Here is a 19615-nt window from a genome sequence, read left to right as displayed (position 1 = left end):
GAAATTTTACAACCATTTCATGTATACAATCTTCCCCCACAGAATATGAAATACTTAGATATAAATCTAACAAAACGTGCAGGATTTGAGTGGTGAAAACTACAAAATTGCTTATGAAAGAAATCAGTGAAAAGCTAAATAAATGGAGAGACAGCTGTGTTCATTGATCAGAAGATTTAATATAGTAAAGATGTCACTTCTCCCCAAGCTGACCTATAGGTTTATTGCCATTCCTATCAAAATCATAGCATTATTTTTATGGGTATAAAAAAGCTGCTTCTAAAATGTATATGGAAAGGCAAAGGAGTTGGAATAGCTCCAATAATTTTGAAAAAGAATTAAGTTGGAAGAGTCTTACTACCACTAGTTTTAAAACTTACTATAAAGTTACAGCAATCAAGACAAAATGGTATTGGCAAAGAAATAGACCCATAGATGAATGAATAATCCAGATCCAACCAACTGATTTTTGTCAAAGGTGCAAAGACAGTTCAATGGATTAAGGGAAGTATTTTCAACAACCAGTGTTGAAATATTTGAACATTTCATATGTAATAAATGAACTTGACTTAAACCTCAGATCTTATACACAATTCATATATAAAAATTATATTAAATTCTTACACATCTTATATGAAAACTCAAAATTGATTATAGATCTACAAGTAAAATATAAAACTATAAAATTTATACAAGAAACATAAACTCTTGTGACTTTGGGTTCTTAGATATGACATCAAAAACACAATCTGTAGAAGAAAAACTTGACAGAGTTCACCAAAACTGGAGATGTTTGTTCTGTCAGTGTCACCTTTTTTTTTTTTTTTGAAACAGGGTCTTGCTCTATTGTCCAGGCTAGAATGCAGTGGTGCAGTCACAGCTCACTGCAGCCTCATCCTCCTGGGCTCAAGTGATCCTTCTGCCTCAGCCTCCCAAGTAGCTGGTACTACAGGCACGTACCACCACGCCCAGCTAATTTTTACTTTCGGTAGAGGTGGGGTCTCACTATGTTGCCCATGCTGGTCTCAAACTCCTGAGCCGAAGCAATCCTCCCACCCCAGCCTCCCAAAATGCTGGGATTACAGGCATGAGCCACTGTGCTGGGCCTACACTAAGATTTGAATACAAATTTGAATACATGCAGCCAGCCAATATCACTCTGAAGAGAATAAAAAGATTTGCTACAAACTGGGAGAAAACATTTAGAAATCATGTATTTGACAAAGAACTTGTATCCAAAATATGTAAAGTACTCTAAAAGCTCAATGTAAATAGAATTATACAGTGTGAAACTTTTTGAGGCTGGCTTCTTTCACAGCAAATTCATATAATCTTAGTTTAAATTTTATTTTAAATAACCCAGTTAAAAATGCAAAAGATTTGAACAGCTACGTCACCAAAGGAGATATACACACATGACAAATAAGCACATGAACAATAGCATCGGTCTTATTAAGGGAAATATAAATGAAGACCACAATGAGTTATAACACACCTATCAGGTGGCTGTAATAATTGTTTTAACCTTGACAATACCAAGTGTTGGTGAGGATACGGGGCACCTGGAACTCCCCTGCATTGCTGGTGGGAGGACAAGATGCTGTAGCCCCTCTGAAAAACAGTTTGGAAGTTTCTTATACAGGTAAACACTCACGATGTGATCCAGCCATCCCACTCCTAGATATTTACCCTAGAGAACTGGAAACTTGTGTTCACATAAAAGCCCGCACAGGAATGTTTATAGAAGCTCTGGTTATAATCACCGAAGATTGGAAATCACTCAAATGTCCTTCAATGGAGGATGCATAAACACCCACCACTAAGCAAAAAAGGGAACAAACTTGATACAACAATGTGAATGCATTTCAAATGCATTGTGCTGTGGAAGAAGCCAGCCTCAAAAAATTACACACTTTTATTTCTCAAACATTGAGGGTATGGGGAGGGGCTGGTCCCACCCTGGGCTGGAGTTCCTTTTCTCACACCTGTGATTGGAGACGTGGAGAAGGGGAACGGAGGGACAGCTCACTGGTTCCTTCTGCCATAGCTCTGTGGTTAGAAACGGAAATTGTTCTCTTGCCCAGTCCCACTCCCCCCAAAAAAGTGGCATTGACAGAATAATTGTATAATTCCATTTACATGACATTTGCAGAAAGCCAACAACTCCAGGGACACAGAACACATTAGTGATTGGCGTGAGTTAGGAGTGGAGGAAAGGTTTGACTATGGGGTAGCACAATTTTGGGGTCCACGTATTCTGATTGTGACAGTATTTATAAATCAAGATAATGTTAAAATTTATATAGCACTGTGTACCCCAAAAGCCAATTTATTATAAATAAATCTTTAATAAGAATAAATGGGGGGGAATGAGAGTAGGTCTCCTGTTCACCTCAGCGTTCAACCCCAGTCTCCAGTCCCCTGTAGCCACAACTTTGATAATTCCTGATTTTAGCTTTTACTAGTTAGCAATAAAACACAAAATAGTAGAGACTTAAGTATATTTTGGGACAATGTCTATTAACTTACGAATGTAGGCTGGGCATGGTGGCTCACGCCTGTAATCCCAGCACTTTGGGAGGCTGAGGTAGATGGATCACCTGAGGTCAGGAGTTCAAGACCAGCCTGGTCACCATGGTTAAACCCTGTCTCTACTAAAAATACAAAAATTAGTCAGGCATGGTGCACGTGCCTGTAATCCCAGCTACTCGGGAGGCTGAGGCAGAAGAAATGCTTGAACATTTGTGGAGGCGGAGGCTGCAGTGAGCCAAGATTTTGCTACTGCACTCCAGCCTGGACAATAGAGGGAAACCCTGCCTCAAAAACAAAACAAAACAAAACCAAAAAACAACTTACTAATACAAATGGTGGTGAAATGGACTTTTACTTTTCATCTCACCTCCTGTTTGCTTCACGTTGTTAATATTTATTAGATTTGCTTCTGTTTTCCCTGTGCTAGGCTGAGTCTAAATAATAGATCCATAAACAGGATTTATAATACGACCCTATAAATATTATTTACAACATAATAAAGTGTGATTAGTCTGCAAGAGAAAATGTTACTTTATATCCTTGAAAATGTATCCCTCAACTGAAAATGTCTTAACTATCCAGATGCGTTGGACTCTCCTGTTAACATTGATGAATTGTTCAGTGGTGCCCATCTTGATTGCTTTCATTTCACCAAGGCTTTCTTGCACAGCTTCTATTTTTTCCCCCCGTAACCCAGTTGGCCTCTTGTTAACAAAAACATAAGCCTTTACCCAGTCTCCAAGGTTACCAGCTTCCTAATTATACTATTATTCTGGGAATCCACTTTTCCTCCTGAAAAACCAGCTCTTGAGCACGTTCTTTGAGCTAACGGGAGCACTGGCTCTGTCGTCCTGCTGAACCACTGTCCTCGTAGATTTTTCACTGTGTGCCAGGTTAATGCCTTTCTTTCTTGGATTTTATGTCGTCTTTCTCAGCCTTCTTTCTACTTTTGTGGCAGCGTATGGCCAAATATCTTGTCAAGAGAAAACGAGGTCAATTCCAAGTCGTTGCTTGCCTGAAAATGCCTTTTTATATTCTCACACTTGGTTCGTTGGCTGGACACCATTTTCTTCCAGAACTTTGGAGGCTTGACTAAAAGATTAAAAAAAAAAAGCGTCAGCCAGTCTTTGTGGTTGATTTCCACTTCTGCTCATCAAGCTTTCGGCGTCTTCTTTCTCTTTGGTGTTGCCAAATTTCTCTGCGGTGTAACTAAACGTGGCTGTAATTGTATATAATTGTATTCATCTTGCCAGCAAGAGGGTCTTCCATTTTTTTGTTGTTGTTGTTCCTTTGTTCCTTTTGTTTCCTTCTCCATGAGGTCCGTAGGGCTGCCATGACACAATAGTACAGGCTGAGTAGCTTATGTACATAGAAATTTATTTTCTCAGGCTGGGAGCAATGGCTCACACCTGTAATCCCAGCACTTTGGGAAGGTGAGGCAGGCAGATCATGAGGTCAGGAGTTCGAGATCAGCCTGGCCAACATGGCGAAACTCCGTATCTACTAAAAATACAAAAATTAGCCGGGCATGGTGGTGTGTGCCTGTAATCCCAACTACTGGGGAGACTGAGGCAGGAGCATCACTTGAACCCAGGAGGCAGAGGTTGCAGTGAGCCAAGATCGTGGCACTGCTCTCCAGCCTGGGTGACAGAGCAAGACTCCCTCTCAAAAAAAAAAAAAGAAATTAATTTTCTCACAGCTCCAGAGGCTGGAAATGTAAGATCAGGATGCCAGAAGGGCTGGTTTCTCCTGAGGCCTCTCTCCTCGGCTTGTAAATGCCACCTTCCCTCTAGGTCCTCACATGGCCCTTTCTCTGTGTGTGGCTGTGTCCTAATCATCTCTTCATATGGGAACACTTGGCACGTTGGATTAAGACCCATCCCAATCACCTTTAAAGGGGTAAACCCTTTAAAAATCTCTCCAAATACAGTCCCTTTCTGAGGTACTGGGGATTAGAGTTCCAGCCTGTGAATTTGAGAGCGACACCATTCAGCCCCTCGCCCCTTCTCCTGCCTCTCCAGGATCATTCCTGTCCCCCACACGTGCTCATACACAGCTGCCGTGGCTGATCTGGAAGGAAACACACTGACACTGGTCACCTAGTCCTGTCCTGGTCTTTGTATTTGATTCTGAAGTGGAAGCACCTCTGGAGTTTCCGTTTCGCCTCAGAATGTGGTTTCCGTTGCTTTACTTTCTTCAGGAATGTTTCCTAACCTTGGAAACTTTGAGCAATTGAGATTGGGGGATCCTTTCTTGTTTTGGTGTTGTTAAAGCTCCTTTTTTTGTTGTTGGGTTTTTTGTTGTTGTTGTTGTTTTGTTTTGAGAGAGAATCTCACTCTGTCATCCAGGCTGGAGTGCACTGGTGCCATCTCGGCTCACTGCAGCCTCCGCCCCCGGGGCTCAAGCAATTATCCTGCCTCAGCCTTCCGAGTAGCTGGGATTACAGGCACACGCCACCATGCCCAGCTAATTTTCATATTTTTAGTAGAGATAGTGTTTCACCATGTTGGCCAGGCTGGTCTTGAACTCCTGACCTCAAGTGATCTGCCCACCTCAGCCTCCCAAAGTGCTGGGATTACAGTTGTGAGCCACTGTGCCCAGTCCCAAAGCTCCATTTAAAAAAATTGTCTTCAAAGAGATCTTAGAAAAGAAGACAGACCCATGAGATTAGCAACACTTGACTACTTTACCTCCACCCATGTGGTAAAAGATGAACTGGAAGGTTTTTTCCTTTTAATTTTAATTGGTAACATCAAATCTTTAATGGATCAAAGGTTTTATTATTTTAGTGAGGCCCTAGGGACAAAACATAAAAAAGGAGAAGTTCTAGAAAACTGGTGTCAGAAAATAACAGAGAAATAGAACAACGGAGAATCTCAGGAAGTCAGACTTCTGAGCAATATGTGAATTAAAGGAAAGAGTATATACTATTTTAAGCAAAATGGAATCCTTTGACTATGTGGTGTCAGTAAGTTGCAAGACTTAAGTGATTAACTTAAATAGAACCTTTTGAATAAAGTGGCAATGCATCAGCCGAAAATTGGGCCTGGGCAGGGCTCGGTGGCTCAAGCCTGTAATCCCAGCATTTTGGGAGGCTGAGGTGGGCAGATCACCTGGGGTCAGGAGTTTGAGACCAGCCTGGCCAACATGGTGAAACCCCATCTCTACTAAAAAATACAAGAACATTAGCTGGGCATGGTGTGTGCCTGTAATCCCAATTACTCGGGAGGCTGAGGCAAGAGAATCACTTGAACCCGGGGCTCAGAGGTTGCAGTGAGCCAAGATTGTACCACTGCACTCCAGCCTGGGTGACAGAGTGGGACTTCTGTCTTAAAAAAAAAAAAAAAAACAAAAAATTGGGTCTGGCATAGCGGTGCATGCTTGTGGTCCTAGCTACTTGGAAGGCTAAGGCGGGAGCATTACTTGAGCTCAGGAGTTCGAAGCCAGCCTGGACAAAATATTGAGACCCTGTATCTAAAAAATAAAAAATAACTGGTTGAGAGTTTGATAGTGATCTTTCTCATGAACTTTTTAAACATTATACATTGTTCCATACGTATATGTCTATAAACAACACGTTGTTAAGCACATTTTTACACTAAATAGGAAAGTGACTGTCCTGCATGCATGTCATTCTGCAATGTTATAAATAATGTTAGAAAATATGTTATTTTAGTATTTAGCCGTATTGATATACGCGTCTTTTTTTTTTTTTTTTTTTTTTTTTTTTTGAGATGGAGTCTCTCTCTGTCACCCTGGCTGGAGTGCAGTGGTGTGATCTTGACTCACTGCACCTCCCAGGTTCAAGCGGTTCCGCTGCCTCAGCCTCCTGAGTAGCTGGGACTACAGGTGCATGCTACCACACCCAGCTAATCTTTTTTTGTATTTTAGTAGAGACAGGGTTTCACCATGTTGGTCCAGATGGTCTCAATCTCCTGATCTCGTGATCCGCCCGCCTCAGCTTCCCAAAGTCCTGGGATTACAGGCATGAGCCACCACGCCCAGCCAATGCATCTTTTATCCATTCACTTAACCACTGTATAGTATTCCATTACATGGATATACTGCAATTTATTTATTCATCCCTTCTAGTCAAAGACATTTAGATGATTCTGATTTTGCCAAATAATGTCAAAATTCACATTCTTACCTGTTTCTTTGTCCACATGTATGAAGTTTCTCTAGAGTAGTGATTTCTTTAAAACTTTTTGTCACATTTAATGAAAATATTTTGAGCATGCACCCACTATGTATGAATATGGTATCCTTTATAAATTATATATATAAACTGCATCAAATTAATGTGCTTCATAAATAATGCAAAAAATAAATATAAAGGGGATGAGAAAAGTTTTTTTAAACCAATATTTTACAAATATTTTTATTCATTAGTGGTACAGAAATCATTAGTGTAGATAATGTGGTTGAAATATACTTTGTTCATTTCTAAAAATCTCAATGTAAGATTTGAAAACAGCTGTGCAAAGGCCTGGCTTTAAGTTCAGTTCATTTCAATTCTTGTTTTTCATGACTGTCATACTGAAAAAGATACTTCAAGAAGGGAGTATCGGTGGGGCATAATTGACCATAATTTGGTTTTTTAAAAAACAAAATTTCATCTATATATTGTGAAGCTTTCAACCAGTGGTGCTAGGACCACTGGATTTCCACATGCAAAAGACTGAAGTTGATCCTCTCCACAGAAATTGACTCAATGGATCAAAGACTTAAATCCTGAAAGATTTAGGGGGTGAGCAATTGGTGAAGGAGGCCACTGGGGCGATACATGGCCTTCTATCATTGTGGGAAGCTGGCTTACTGTGAGGCTGTGACACAGGGCTGTAAAATTACAGCTATCTGAGAACAAAGGGAAGCCAGTATTGTGTGACTCTGTTCCCAAGCTTCGCTTTCTCTTTGGCATAGTGATTTTGGGGTCCTGAGGTTCTACTTCCTTTCACATAACCAAAACAATGAAATTTACAGAAGAAAACCAAAATCACAAGTGACAAAAAAAGGAAAAAGAATTTGGGCTTCATAAAAATTGAAAACTTTTGTGCTGCAAATGATGTCATCAAGAATTGAAAGGACAACCCACAGAATGACAGAAAATATTTACAAATCATATATCTGATAAGGGACTTGTATCCAGAATACATAAAGAACTCTCACAACTCAGTACTAAAAAGACAACCCAAGTTTTAAAATGGGCACAGTATTTAAATAGATATTTCTTCAAAGAAGATATCCAAACAGTCAATAAGCATATGAATATATGCTCAGAGTTGTTAGTTTTTAGGGAAATTTAAGTTAAAACCACAATGAGATACCACTGCATACCTTCTAGGTTCTGATCAAAAAGTTAGGCAATAGGCCAGTCGCGGTGGCTCATGCCTGTAATCCCAGCACTTTGGGAGGCCAGTGTGGGCAGGTCACCTGAGGCCAGGAATTCGAGACCAGCCTAGCCAACATGGTGAAACCCCATCTCTACTAAAAATACAAAAATTAGCTGGGCATGGTGGCAAGTGCCTGTAATCCCAGCTACTTGGGAGGCTGAGGCAGGAGAGTCGCTTGAACCTGGGAGGCAGAGGTTGCGGTGAGCTGAGACTATGCCATGGCTCTCCAGCCTGGGCAACAAGAGTGAAACTCTGTCTCAAAAAAAAAAAAAAAAAAGTAAACAATAACAAGTGTTGTTAAGGATGCGGGTAAACTGGACCCCTTGGCTGGGCATGGTGGCTCCTGCCTATAATCCCAGCACTTTGAGAGACCAAGGTGGGCTGAGTGCTTGAACCCAGGATTTCAAGACCAGCCTGAGCAATATGGCAAAACCCTGTCCCTACAAAAAAATACAAAAATTAGCCAGGCATGGTGGTGTGTCCCAGCTACTCAGGAAGCTGAGGTGGGAGGATCACCTGTGCCCCGGGAGGTCGAGGCTGCAATAAGCCATGTTGGTGCCACTGCACTGCAGCCTGGGTGACAAAGTGAGACTCCGTCTTCAAACAAACAAATAAATAAATAAAAATTAGTACCCTTATTCACTGCTGGTGGTAAATCTAAAATGGTACAGCCACTTTGAAAAACAGTTCTTTGAAATGTTAAACATAGAGTTTTACTATATAACTCAGCAGTTTCACTCCTAGGTATGTAACCATGTTGACCAAAATTAAGGGTGTTGAGGCAGAAATAATTTGATTTATTGGAAGCCAAATGTGAGGATCAACCTGCGAAGAGATATCAGCAAAGTAAGGCGTGTCCCAGAGTCTGCTGCAAGTTGGAAGACCCTTATAAGAAAGTTTAGGAAGACCAGGTTTGGTGGCTCACGCCTGTAATCCCAACACTTTGGGAGGTGGAGGCAGGAGAATTACTTGAGGCCAGGAGTTCAAGACCAACCTGGGCAATAAAGCAAAACTCCCTCTCTACAAATATAAGAATTTAAAAATTAGCCAGACATGGTGGCGCACTCCTGCAGTCCTAGCTACTTAGGAGGCTGAGGTGATAGGATTGTTTGAGCCCAGGAGTTCAAGGCTGCAGTGAGCCATGATTGCACCACTGCACTCCAGCCTGGGTGACAGAGTGAGGCCTTGTCTTAAAAAAAAAAAAAAAAAAAAAAAAAAAAGTTTAGGAGAAGAGAGGGAGACTCCTCATATTAGAGCTTTCCATTTTCTTTTCTTTTTTTTTTTTTTTTTTGAGATGGAGTTTCGCTCTTGTTGCCTAGGCTGGAGTGCAATGGCGCGATCTCGGCTCACCGCAACCTCCACCTCCCGGGTTCAAGCGATTCTCCTGCCTCAGCCTCCCGAGTAGCTGAGATTATAGGCATGCACCACCGTGCCCAGCTAATTTTGTATTTTTAGTAGAGACAGGGTTTCTCCATGTTGGTCAGGCTGGACTCAAACTCCCGACCTCAGATGATCTGCCCTCCTCGGCCTCCCAAAGTGCTGGGATTACAGGTGTGAGCCACCGTGCCCAGCCCGAGCTTTCCATTTTCATTGGAGGTTATAATACAGAAGTTATGATCACTGGCTACAGATGACAACATATGGGCTAAAATGTTTTACCACAAGACAATCAGTAAAACATCATGATTCAGAAGCAAATCAGCGTCCTTTTCAGTGTTAGTGGGCTATGTATTAATCAGTATATCAACACAATAAGATTGGAGGGAGTCCCTCTTTACTCACGGACAGGATATAAGCCATGCATTGTGAGACCTTCCTCAGGTGGTTGATTTGGAAGCCTGCCAAATGTGACATGTGAGGTGTCACCCAGAAGAGATGAAAACATGTCCACACAAAAACTTGTGCATGAATATTCATTACAGCATTATTCACAATAGAGAAAACATACAAACAAATCCAATGCCCATCAGCGGATAAAACGTGGTATATCCATATGATGGAATGTTAGTCATAAAAAAGAACGAAGTGGCCGGGCGTGATGGCTCACGCCTGTAATCCCAACACTTTCTGGGAGGCCGAGGTGGGCGGATCATGAGGTCAGGAGATTGAGACCATCCTGTCTAACACATCCCCTCTCTATAAAAATACAAAAAATTAGCCGGGTGCGGTGGCGGGCGCCTGTAGTCCCAGCTATTTGGGAGGCTGAGGCAGGAAAATCGCTTGAACCTGGGAGACGGAGGTTGCAGTGAGCCAAGATCACACCACTGCACTCCAGCCTGGGCGACAGAGTGAGACTCCATCTCAAAAAAAAAACAAAAAAGGAATGGAGTACGGATACATGCCACGATATGAACGAATGTGAAAAACAATATGCTAAGAGGGAGAAGCTGGTCTCAGAGACCTGCATGGAATGATTCCATTGAAATGAAGTGGCAGGCAGAGGCATGGAAACAGAAAGCAGATGAGTGGCTGCCAGGGGGCCAGGGAGGAAAGAATGGGGTGTTCAGACATGTTTAGATGCGCAAATCCTTACCATTGTGTCACAGTTGCCTCCAGTATTCAGTGCAGCCAACGTTGCACAGGTTTGTAGCCTCGGAGCCAAAGGCCACACCCTTGCAGCCTGGGTGTGTGGTGGGTGGCACCGTCTAGGTGTGGGTAAGTGCCCGCTGTGAGGTTCCCATCACCACAGAATCGCCTCCTGACGCATTTCTCAGACCCCATCCCCATCATTAAGTGACTTGGGACTGTGTTTTCATTTCTTGTTGCACCAGCCCTAAGACATAGGCCAGGCAGCTCAGAATCCTCTAGCCTTAGGGATGGTTTCATTCAGAGTCTGATGGCTGATAAGTTATAAAGCCAGGCCTCAGGCCCAACGTTCTGCTTCCTCGTCTCATACTCTGCCCACACACTCTCTTTTGTGTGGATGATCTTCATCTTTGATAAAGGCAGCTCTTACGGTCTAGAGCAGTGTGAATTCTAGCTAAGGCCCGTGTGGATCTGTCTCAGGTTCCATTTTTTATATTAATCAGCTATCAAATGACGCCAAGTAGAAGGCCTCGGGACTTCCAGACCTGAGTTTCATTCATAGACATTTTCTCCCAGCAGCTAAAATTTGATCAGTATTATTTGTTGCCACAAAGCTGATGAAACTTGGCCCCATATTTTAGGGATGGAAAGGTTAAATTGTTCTTTACACTGCTGAGGTGTACACTAGTTAGACTTACTGTTCTCTACACTGGATAATCTGCTATAGGCCTTCACTCATGTGTTTGGTAGGAAAAGTCAACTGGTCTTACTTTGAGCAGCAACCCCCTGGTCACTAGGGTTGTGTGAGAGTTTCGGGGTCGTCTATAGCCTGGAACAGCTATGAAAGGGGTCTGTAATCAGCCATCCGTGCTGTTCACCATCTGTATGGTCCTATGAAGGCAAACAATTCACCTGCTTCCATATGAAGTGTAGCCTCACGGGACTTTGTAGAGATAGGAAGCCTTGGACCTGGAAGTCGGTCTTACTGGGTATCCATTCAAAGCTGTATTCCAGCAGGATGCTGACCACTATCACTCCAGGACCACACAGGCCTCCACCTTCTGAAGGGGATTCCTTAAAGCTGTCTCTCAGCCTGGGTAGTGACTCCTACCCATAATCCCAGTGCTTTGGGAGGCTGTGGAGGGAGGATCTCTTGAGGCCAGGAGTTCGAGACCAGCCTGGGCAACACAGCCAGACCCTTGTCTCTACAAAAATAAAAATAAAAATTAGCCAGGCATTGTGGCACACACCTGTAGTCCCAGCTACTCAGGAAGCTAAGGTGGGAGGATCACTTGAGGCCCACAGTTCGAGGCTGCATTGAACTATGATTGTATCACTGCACTCCAGCCTGGGCAGCAGAGCAAGACCTCATCTCTAAAAAAAGACTAAAAAAACCGTCTCTTGTTACTGGGCTGGCCCACTTCTTCCTCTCCAGTCCTGGGTGCCCTTCCCCACCTGAGGCTCCTAGAGGTAGGAAGTAGGTGGGCTTTCCTCCTCAACCCCCTAAAGAAGGGGGTGTCATTTAGGAACTGGGGTCTATCTTTTAGGAACTGGGCAGCATCTGGTTTTGGTCTTTCACTACTCGAGCTATGAAGTTTCTGGCCGGGCGCGGTGGCTCACACCTGCAATCCCAGCACTTTGGGAGGCCGAGGTGGGCAGATCATTTGAGGTCATGAGTTCAAGACCAGCCTGGCCAACATGGCGAAACCCCATCTCTACTAAAAATACAAAAATGAGCGGGGTGTGGTGGTGCATGCCTGTAGTCCCAACTACTCGGGAGGCTGAGGCAGGAAAATCGCTTGAACCTGGGAGGCAGAGGTTGCAGTGAGCCGAGATTGCACCACTGCATTCCAGCCTGGGTGACAGAGCGAGACTCCATCTCTAAATAAATAAATAAAGTTTCTGAAACAAGGAACACAAAAGCATGGCTACCTTCTTGAAGGGAAGAGGCTCAGTATCTACTTCAGTCCCTGCTTAATATTCCTAACGTATTGAACTAGGTTAGATTTACAAAGTACTTAGAGCAGTAACTAGCACATATAAACACTGTTAAATACATTCTTTTAGGTGTGTTCTCATGAGTGGGTGAGCAGGGATAAACCCAGGGTTTTTCACTTTTTGTCTTTATTCTCCAGAAATATTCTGAAAACCTTAAACTCCTTCAAAATAGGGAGTATTGCCCAACTTCAGGTGCATGTACTGTGACCTAGAATATATTATTCTGTAGTTCGGTTACAAGACAGATGGTTTTCTGTTTCAGATTTGTAAATACTTTTAACGAGCTCATCACCGTCACAATGAGTGGGAAAGTTTATGCAAATATCAGCAGCTACAATGTCAGCAAATATCAGTTTTTTCCTTCTGGCATGTAAGTACCTAGACTGAATGTTTCACTCAAAGGTTCAAGAATTTTTCTTTAAAAAATGCATTGAAATTTTAATGCCAAGAATGTCAACCAATATTATTCTTTCTTTTGATAGAAAAGGCTTCACAATAAGCTCAACAGAGATTCCACCACAATGTCAACGTAATTTCAATACTTTCTACCTTGAATTTGGTAGTGCTTATACCTATATAGTCAAAAGGAAGGTTAGTAACTCGTTTCATTGTATCAGAAAATCTGCTCATACTCGATTGATATGAAGACTCACAAACACTTAGGACATAATATGATTTAACTAGAGTGATATTAGGATCTGTATTTTAAATGGGCTTAGAATTAATTCGCTTGGCTAACTCTTTAACTTGTTGACTTAATCATTAGAAAGAATCTAAACAGATTGACTTCCCCTGGATAATAGTTTATGTTAACCAATATCTGATGCCTCCTTCTAGACTATTAACGTGGACTTAAGGAACTCATAGTTCAAAGAGAGGGCAGTGTTTTAAAATAACTTCCAACCTACTCTCTTATCTAAAAGAAAAATGCTAGTGAACATGTCTTCAAATCCCATCACAAGTGTAAAATGCAGTGTTGCCTTATGTTTAAAATGTGTACATACTTGACAAATCATATGATGTAACCCTAGAAGGTCAAACTCAATTTACCTGTTCGAACAATTTTTATTTTAGAGGCTATCTCAACTTCTCCTGCTTTTGCCTTACTGCTGCAGAATGACAGCTGCCCTGAAGTGAAGGAGTTTGAAGATATTTCAGCCAACACAGTTAACATGGCTCTGCAAATCCCACAGTATTTTCTTCTCACCTGTGGCGAAGTGGTCTTCTCTGTGACGGGATTGGAATTCTCATATTCTCAGGTTTCTTGTTTGTTGTATTTACCACCCATCTGCTATACCCCTGCTGGCAGAAAATACTGATGGGACTTAATTTAAATCTGGGATAACTATGTTTTTAAAAAGTCTAGAAAGCATTATGGTATCTTCCGTAGAGCAAGGTCTCTGAGGTCACCAAGTGTTGTCCTTAGTGAATAAGAATTATTACTCTCTTGAGCTTTGCAAGAACATGTGTTCATATGTGTCTATAGCCCCACAGTCATACCCTAGACATTTAGCGCCCAATATTTATTACTGACTGCTACCAGAGTGATGAAGGTCAGCAGATTCTCCTTTCTGAAACAACCAAATGTAACCAACCATTCATAAAACAGCTCAATTACAGGTCTATGTCCTCATGATAGGTTTGGTTGAGGTCTCTTTATAGCTCCCAGTAAACATAGCAAATAAGGTCTAGCTTTAAAAATTAAAAAAATTAAAAAAAAAAACATTAGCTGAGCATGGTAGAGCACGCTTGTGGTCCCAGCTACTTGGGAGGCTGAGGCAGGAGGATTGCTTAAACCCAGGAGTCTGAGGCAGCAGTGAGCTATGATCATGCCATGCACTCCAGCATGGGCAACAGAGCAAGACACTGTCTCAAAAAAAAAAAAAAAGAAAAGAAAAGAAAAAGTTTAAAAGATTATTGCTTTTAAATGTGTTAGACTAACGAGCTAGGTTTTATTGATACCCAAATTAGAGCTTAATTATTGAACTGTGTTGTCAGAACTATAGTTATAGGCTTTATAGCCCACAGTGCCTAGTACCATCAATTTTTATAGTAAAGAGGCCAAGATGAGTCAGAAAATCACTTTCTGTGATAACCTCACAGTCTAATAAAGAAGATAACTGTAATACAGGTGACAGGTGTTTGAAGAGAGATTTTGGAGATGTGGCAGGAAAGCCACAGAAGGGCAAGCTTGCAGCCCAGGGCAGCCTGCATTTGAGGGGAAGACTGTGCCAGGCTGGGTGGCTTCGCTTGGAAGCTCTCCTGTAGAAATAGGATCAGCTCCTCTGTAGATGTGTCCATTTAACTAAGACGACAGCTTTGCAAGGATGTGGAGCATGAAACACAGGGATTCTTGTCTACTCGTCTGTGCGTGTTTGGGTATCTTGTTACCTAAGTGATGATCCTTTTTACATTGAGGCCACCTGACTTTTTGTGTGCATTGTTAGGGTGGTCTGCTTCACGAAATGCCCATCGGAGAGCTGTGTTCTCCTGCTCGGAGGGTGAGACCTGGAGTGGGACTCACTTTGCTTTGCTTCCTCAGGCTCCTTCCAACATGAAGTCGGTGCTTCAGGCAGGATGGCTGCTGACGGTGGCTGTTGGCAACATCATCGTGCTCATCGTGGCAGGGGCAGGCCAGTTCAGCAAACAGGTATGGCGTGGGAGAGGAGATTAGCACATACTTCTGTCTTTCCTATTCGTGGTCATCATGGTTGCCCTCCCTAGCCATCTGTCTGCTCTGTGTGGTCATCTAGGCTAATAGCTGGATTAAACTGCCAGGCCAGCCAGGGATGTTCCCAAATAGCCTTATGGCAAAGTGTCTGCTGTTTCTTCTTCTTTTTTTTTTTTTTTTTTTTTTTTGAGACAGAGTCTCACTCTATTGCCTGGCTGGAGTGCAGTGGCACAATCTCGGCTCTTCTGCAACCTCCGCCTCCCGGGTTCAAGTGATTCTCCTGCCTCAGCCTCTAGAGTAGCTGGGCCTACAGGCGCCCACCACCACACCTGGCTAATTTTTGTATATTTAGTAGAGACAGGGTTTCACCACATTGGCCAGGATGGTCTCAATCTCTTGACCTCATGATCTGCCCACCTTGGTCTCCCAAAGTGCTGGGATTACAGATTTGAGCCACCACACCTGGCCTGATGATTCTTCTTATTTCCACTTGTTGTTAACGCAGCTGGAAATTGAAAACCAAAATAGCTGGAATGGGTTAATTTGAAGTTGCCCTTATGTGTTTTACTATCAAGGGAAACCTCTCCTAGCTTCAGTGAATGCAGCTTAGTAGCTGCAAAGCAGACACATGTTATCCTGCAACTGTCATAACACCTGAAGTTAAACCCATCCTAGAGATGGTTATAAATTTTCCAGCTAAAATTAAATGAGGGCTCTACTGATACTTACACTCTTTCCTTCTGCACTGTAGCATGTCTACCTCATAAGGGAGCTGTTATCCCATCCATTTCATGACTTCCTGCACCAGGTCCCAGCAGCAGATGTGCTAATGCTGTGTGCTTATGAGCTCCAGGTGTTTCCAAGGAGGAACGTGGGGCTCTTAACTTGCTAGAGTTCAGCACATTGATTTTTCCCTCATGGGGACTGCTTGCTGTTCTCTTGGTCCCCATCCTTCCAGGGTCCAGCTATATGTCTTAAGGCTTGAGTATTTCAGAAATTTTCTCTCATCTTCCCAAAGTCTGTTGTTTCGGTACCTTAGTGCTGTTCAAAACATGTTGTCTATATTAGCATCTATCTATCTTGGCATTCAAGAAAAGCTGGCCTTACTGGGTCTGTATTGGTTGCTTACCAGTTTTCCATAATTTAATTTCAAAGCACTCTCCATCTGCATGTAGTAAGAAAATGTACACACCGTATATTCATCAATATGACCTGTTTTATTTTTGTTCTTTTTCCTGCTCCAACTCTGATTTCTTCAAAGTGGGCTGAGTACATTCTATTTGCTGCGTTGCTTCTGGTCGTCTGTGTAATTTTTGCCGCCATGGCTCGATTCTATACTTACATCAATCCAGCAGAGATCGAAGCTCAATTTGATGAGGATGAAAAGAAAAAGAGACTGGAAAAGAGTAACCCATATTTCATGTCGGGGGCCAATTCACAGACACAGATGTGAAGGTCAGGAGGCAAGTGGAGGATGGACTGGGCGCGCAGATACCCTGACCTCTGCCCCCAGGTAGCAGGACACTCCATTGGATGGCCCCTGGTGAGGAAGACTTCAGAATTGGGAACTAGACCATGAATGCTATTTTCTTTTTTCTTTCTTTTTTTTTTTGAGACAGAGTTTTGCTTTTGTTGTCCAGGCTGGAGTGCAATGGCACAATCTCAGCTCACTGCAACCTCCACCTCCCAGGTTCAAGCGATTCTCCTGACTCAGCCTCCCGAATGGCTAGGATTAGCGGCATGCACCACCACACCCAGCTAATTTTGTATTTTTAGTAGAGATGGGGTTTCACCATGTTGGCCAGGATGGTCTCGATCTCTTGACCTGGTGATCTGCCCACCTCAGCCAGCCAAAGTGCTGGGATTACAGGCTTGAGCCACTCCGCCCGGCCGTGAACGCTATTTTATAAGCAGCCAGCAATGAATCTAAAACTCTGGAAGAAGTCTGCTGTTTGAAAGGCTTATTTAAACCACACATATACACACTGTCTTAGAGCACTGCGAGCCCACCCCACATTTGTCATCTTCCCTATCACACAAATGATGTTATTTTGGACGAGCTTAATTTTGAAACGGTAACAAAGTTTCCTATTCCATATTGTTCATTTCTAACACTCTTACAAAAACTATTCTAAAGGAGGCAAGAGCCAAGGCCAAAAGTGAACGTACAGCTTTGAGAATGGCTGTGATAAGGACCAGCTGGTATTAACTGATAACTTTACCTTTGGGTTTTTGTGGTTTTGTTTTTCTTGTCCCTACCTCTGTTTAAATTATGGATAACTCGAAAGACAGCTCAGGTGAAGGCCAGTAATGATTTTTTTGAAGTTTCAATGGTGTGAAATAAATTTCTGTTCTTAAGCATAAGTGTTCATGTATCTCTGGGTAGGGTAAGAAATCTTTAACATAGTATCTGATTATAAAAGCAGCACCTGCTCATTAAAATTTCTTCCTGGTCCTGTTTTCCCCAGGGATGATTGATTGATTGATTGATACATAGGCAGACAAACAGATAAAGAAAGGTAGGTAGGCAGATAGATGATAGATAGATAGATAGATAGATAGATAGATAGATAGATAGATAGACGAACAGATAGGTAGGTAGATGATAGATAGATAGACAGACAGACAGATAAATATAGGTAGGTAGATAGAAGATAGATAGGCCAGGCATGGTGGCTCACACTTGTAATCCCAGCACTTTGGGAGGTAGAGGCGGATGGATCACGAGGTCAGGCGATTGAGACCATCCTGGCTAACACGGTGAAACCCCGTCTGTACTAAAAATATAAAAAATTAGCCAGGTGTGGTGGCAGGCGCCTGTAGTCCCAGCTACTCGGGAGGCTGAGGCAGGAGAATGGCATGAACCTGGGAGGCGGAGCTTGCAGTGAGCTGAAATCACGCCACTGCACTCCAGCCTGGGCGACAGAGCTAGAATCTGTCTCAAAAAAAAAAAAAAAAAGAAGATAGATAGACCGATAGATGCTGGATATATAGAGGTAGGTAGGTAGATAGATGATAGACAGACAGATAAAAGTAGGTAGGTAGGCAGGTAGATGATAGATTAGATAGATAGATAGGAGAGACTTCTATTACTAGGACCTTCCTATGTGCACATTCGTGTACCATCTCCTAGTGTTTTTCTTAATACTCACAAACATTTTCTACTGGCGTAAAAATTCTTCTAAAACATTGTAAACACCTAATGCCTAATTTATCCTATAGATGTTTATCATTTAGCCATCCCAGGTATCAGGTCCAGAATGAGTCTACCTTAGCACTCCTACACAAACAAGCCACAGTTCTTAGACAAACTAGTGCACAACTCTGAAGACTGAAACTGGTTCCTGGATTAGAAGGAAGGGCTCGTGTTTGGTCTCTAAAATGCTTATATATAAGCTCACCATTGCGTCGTAGGGGCTGCGTTGAAGGGAAGACTCAAAGTCCACAGTGAGAAACACAATGGGATTATCAAACCTTAACACTTTTTCTAGCCTTGGGATCAAGTCCTAATTCCTTAACTAGGGCCCATGAGGCTCTTTTTCCCTCTGGACACACTTCCTTTCTCTCCATGCCAGCATGGAGCTGCTCTCTGATCCTGCCAGCATGGAGCTGCTGCTCCTTCCTAGAACACATCACATTCTCATTCCCAAGTCAAAAGCCAAGAAAAAGAATACCCCAAGACACTTAATTCTTTGCCCACTACCCCCAACCCCTCCACCTGGCTAAGCCCCCTTCATTTTCATGCCATGTCCTCCAAGAGTTTTCCTGTCCTGCCTCCCTCCCATGCTAGGCTGTGGTCCTGCTCTGAGCTCCCATAACACACCTTAACATTTTCAAGTTGCACAGACCTCAGTGGATCATATCTATCTAGCTTTTCCTAGACCAAAAGCTCTTCTGTATATCTTGTTCACTGTTCAGTCTCCAGAACATAGTAATCCTCTATTTGTTTTTTAATTTTTAATTTTTTTGTGGGCGGGGGGGCAAGTTTTCACTCTGTTATCCAGGCTGGAGTGCAATGGCACGATCATAACTCACTGCAACCTTGAACTTCTAGGTTCAAGGGATCCTCCCACCTCAACCTCCCAAGTAGCTAGGACTACAGGCTTGTGCCACCACACTCAAAGTTCTTAATTTTTTTGTAAAGGCAGGGTCTCACTGGCTGGTCTCCAACTCCTGGGCTTAAGACCTTCCAGAGTGCTGGGATTACAGGCATAAGCCACCACACCCAGCCCTAGTGCTGACTCTTATAGTTGCTGTGTGACTTAGGGCAGGTTTTGATCTTTTTAATCTCATTTCCTCTCCTATGAAATAAAGAGAATACCAGGCAGACAATGTGAGGCCTTAAAAATCCTTTGTTTGGCTGGGTCCAGTGCCTGTAAGCCCAGCACTTTGGGAGGCTGAGACGGGCGGATCACTTGAGGTCAGGAATTTGAGACCAGCCTGGCCAACGTGGTGAAACCCCATCTCTACTAAAAACACAAAAATTAGCCAGGCA

At 42.8% G+C, this 19615-nt stretch overlaps 1 protein-coding gene across 1 annotated transcript in view; it reads left to right on the top strand.

Annotated features, from left to right (window-relative positions):
* SLC15A1 (solute carrier family 15 member 1) overlaps positions 1-17450 on the top strand; it is a 42816-nt gene extending 25366 nt beyond the window's left edge. The window contains 5 exon segments of the mRNA XM_054446407.2: positions 12712-12819; positions 12932-13040; positions 13565-13708; positions 14992-15099; positions 16382-17450. Of these exon segments, the coding sequence (XP_054302382.1) occupies positions 12712-12819; positions 12932-13040; positions 13565-13708; positions 14992-15099; positions 16382-16573 (661 nt within the window). The 3' untranslated portion in view covers positions 16574-17450.
* The last annotated feature ends 2165 nt before the right edge of the window (positions 17451-19615 follow it).

The sequence above is a fragment of the Pongo pygmaeus genome, chromosome 14, assembly GCF_028885625.2.
Source record: "Pongo pygmaeus isolate AG05252 chromosome 14, NHGRI_mPonPyg2-v2.0_pri, whole genome shotgun sequence".
Taxonomy (NCBI): Eukaryota; Metazoa; Chordata; class Mammalia; order Primates; family Hominidae; genus Pongo; species Pongo pygmaeus.
Note: the sequence above shows the minus strand (reverse complement) of the source record. Positions and strands in the feature narration are given on the sequence as shown.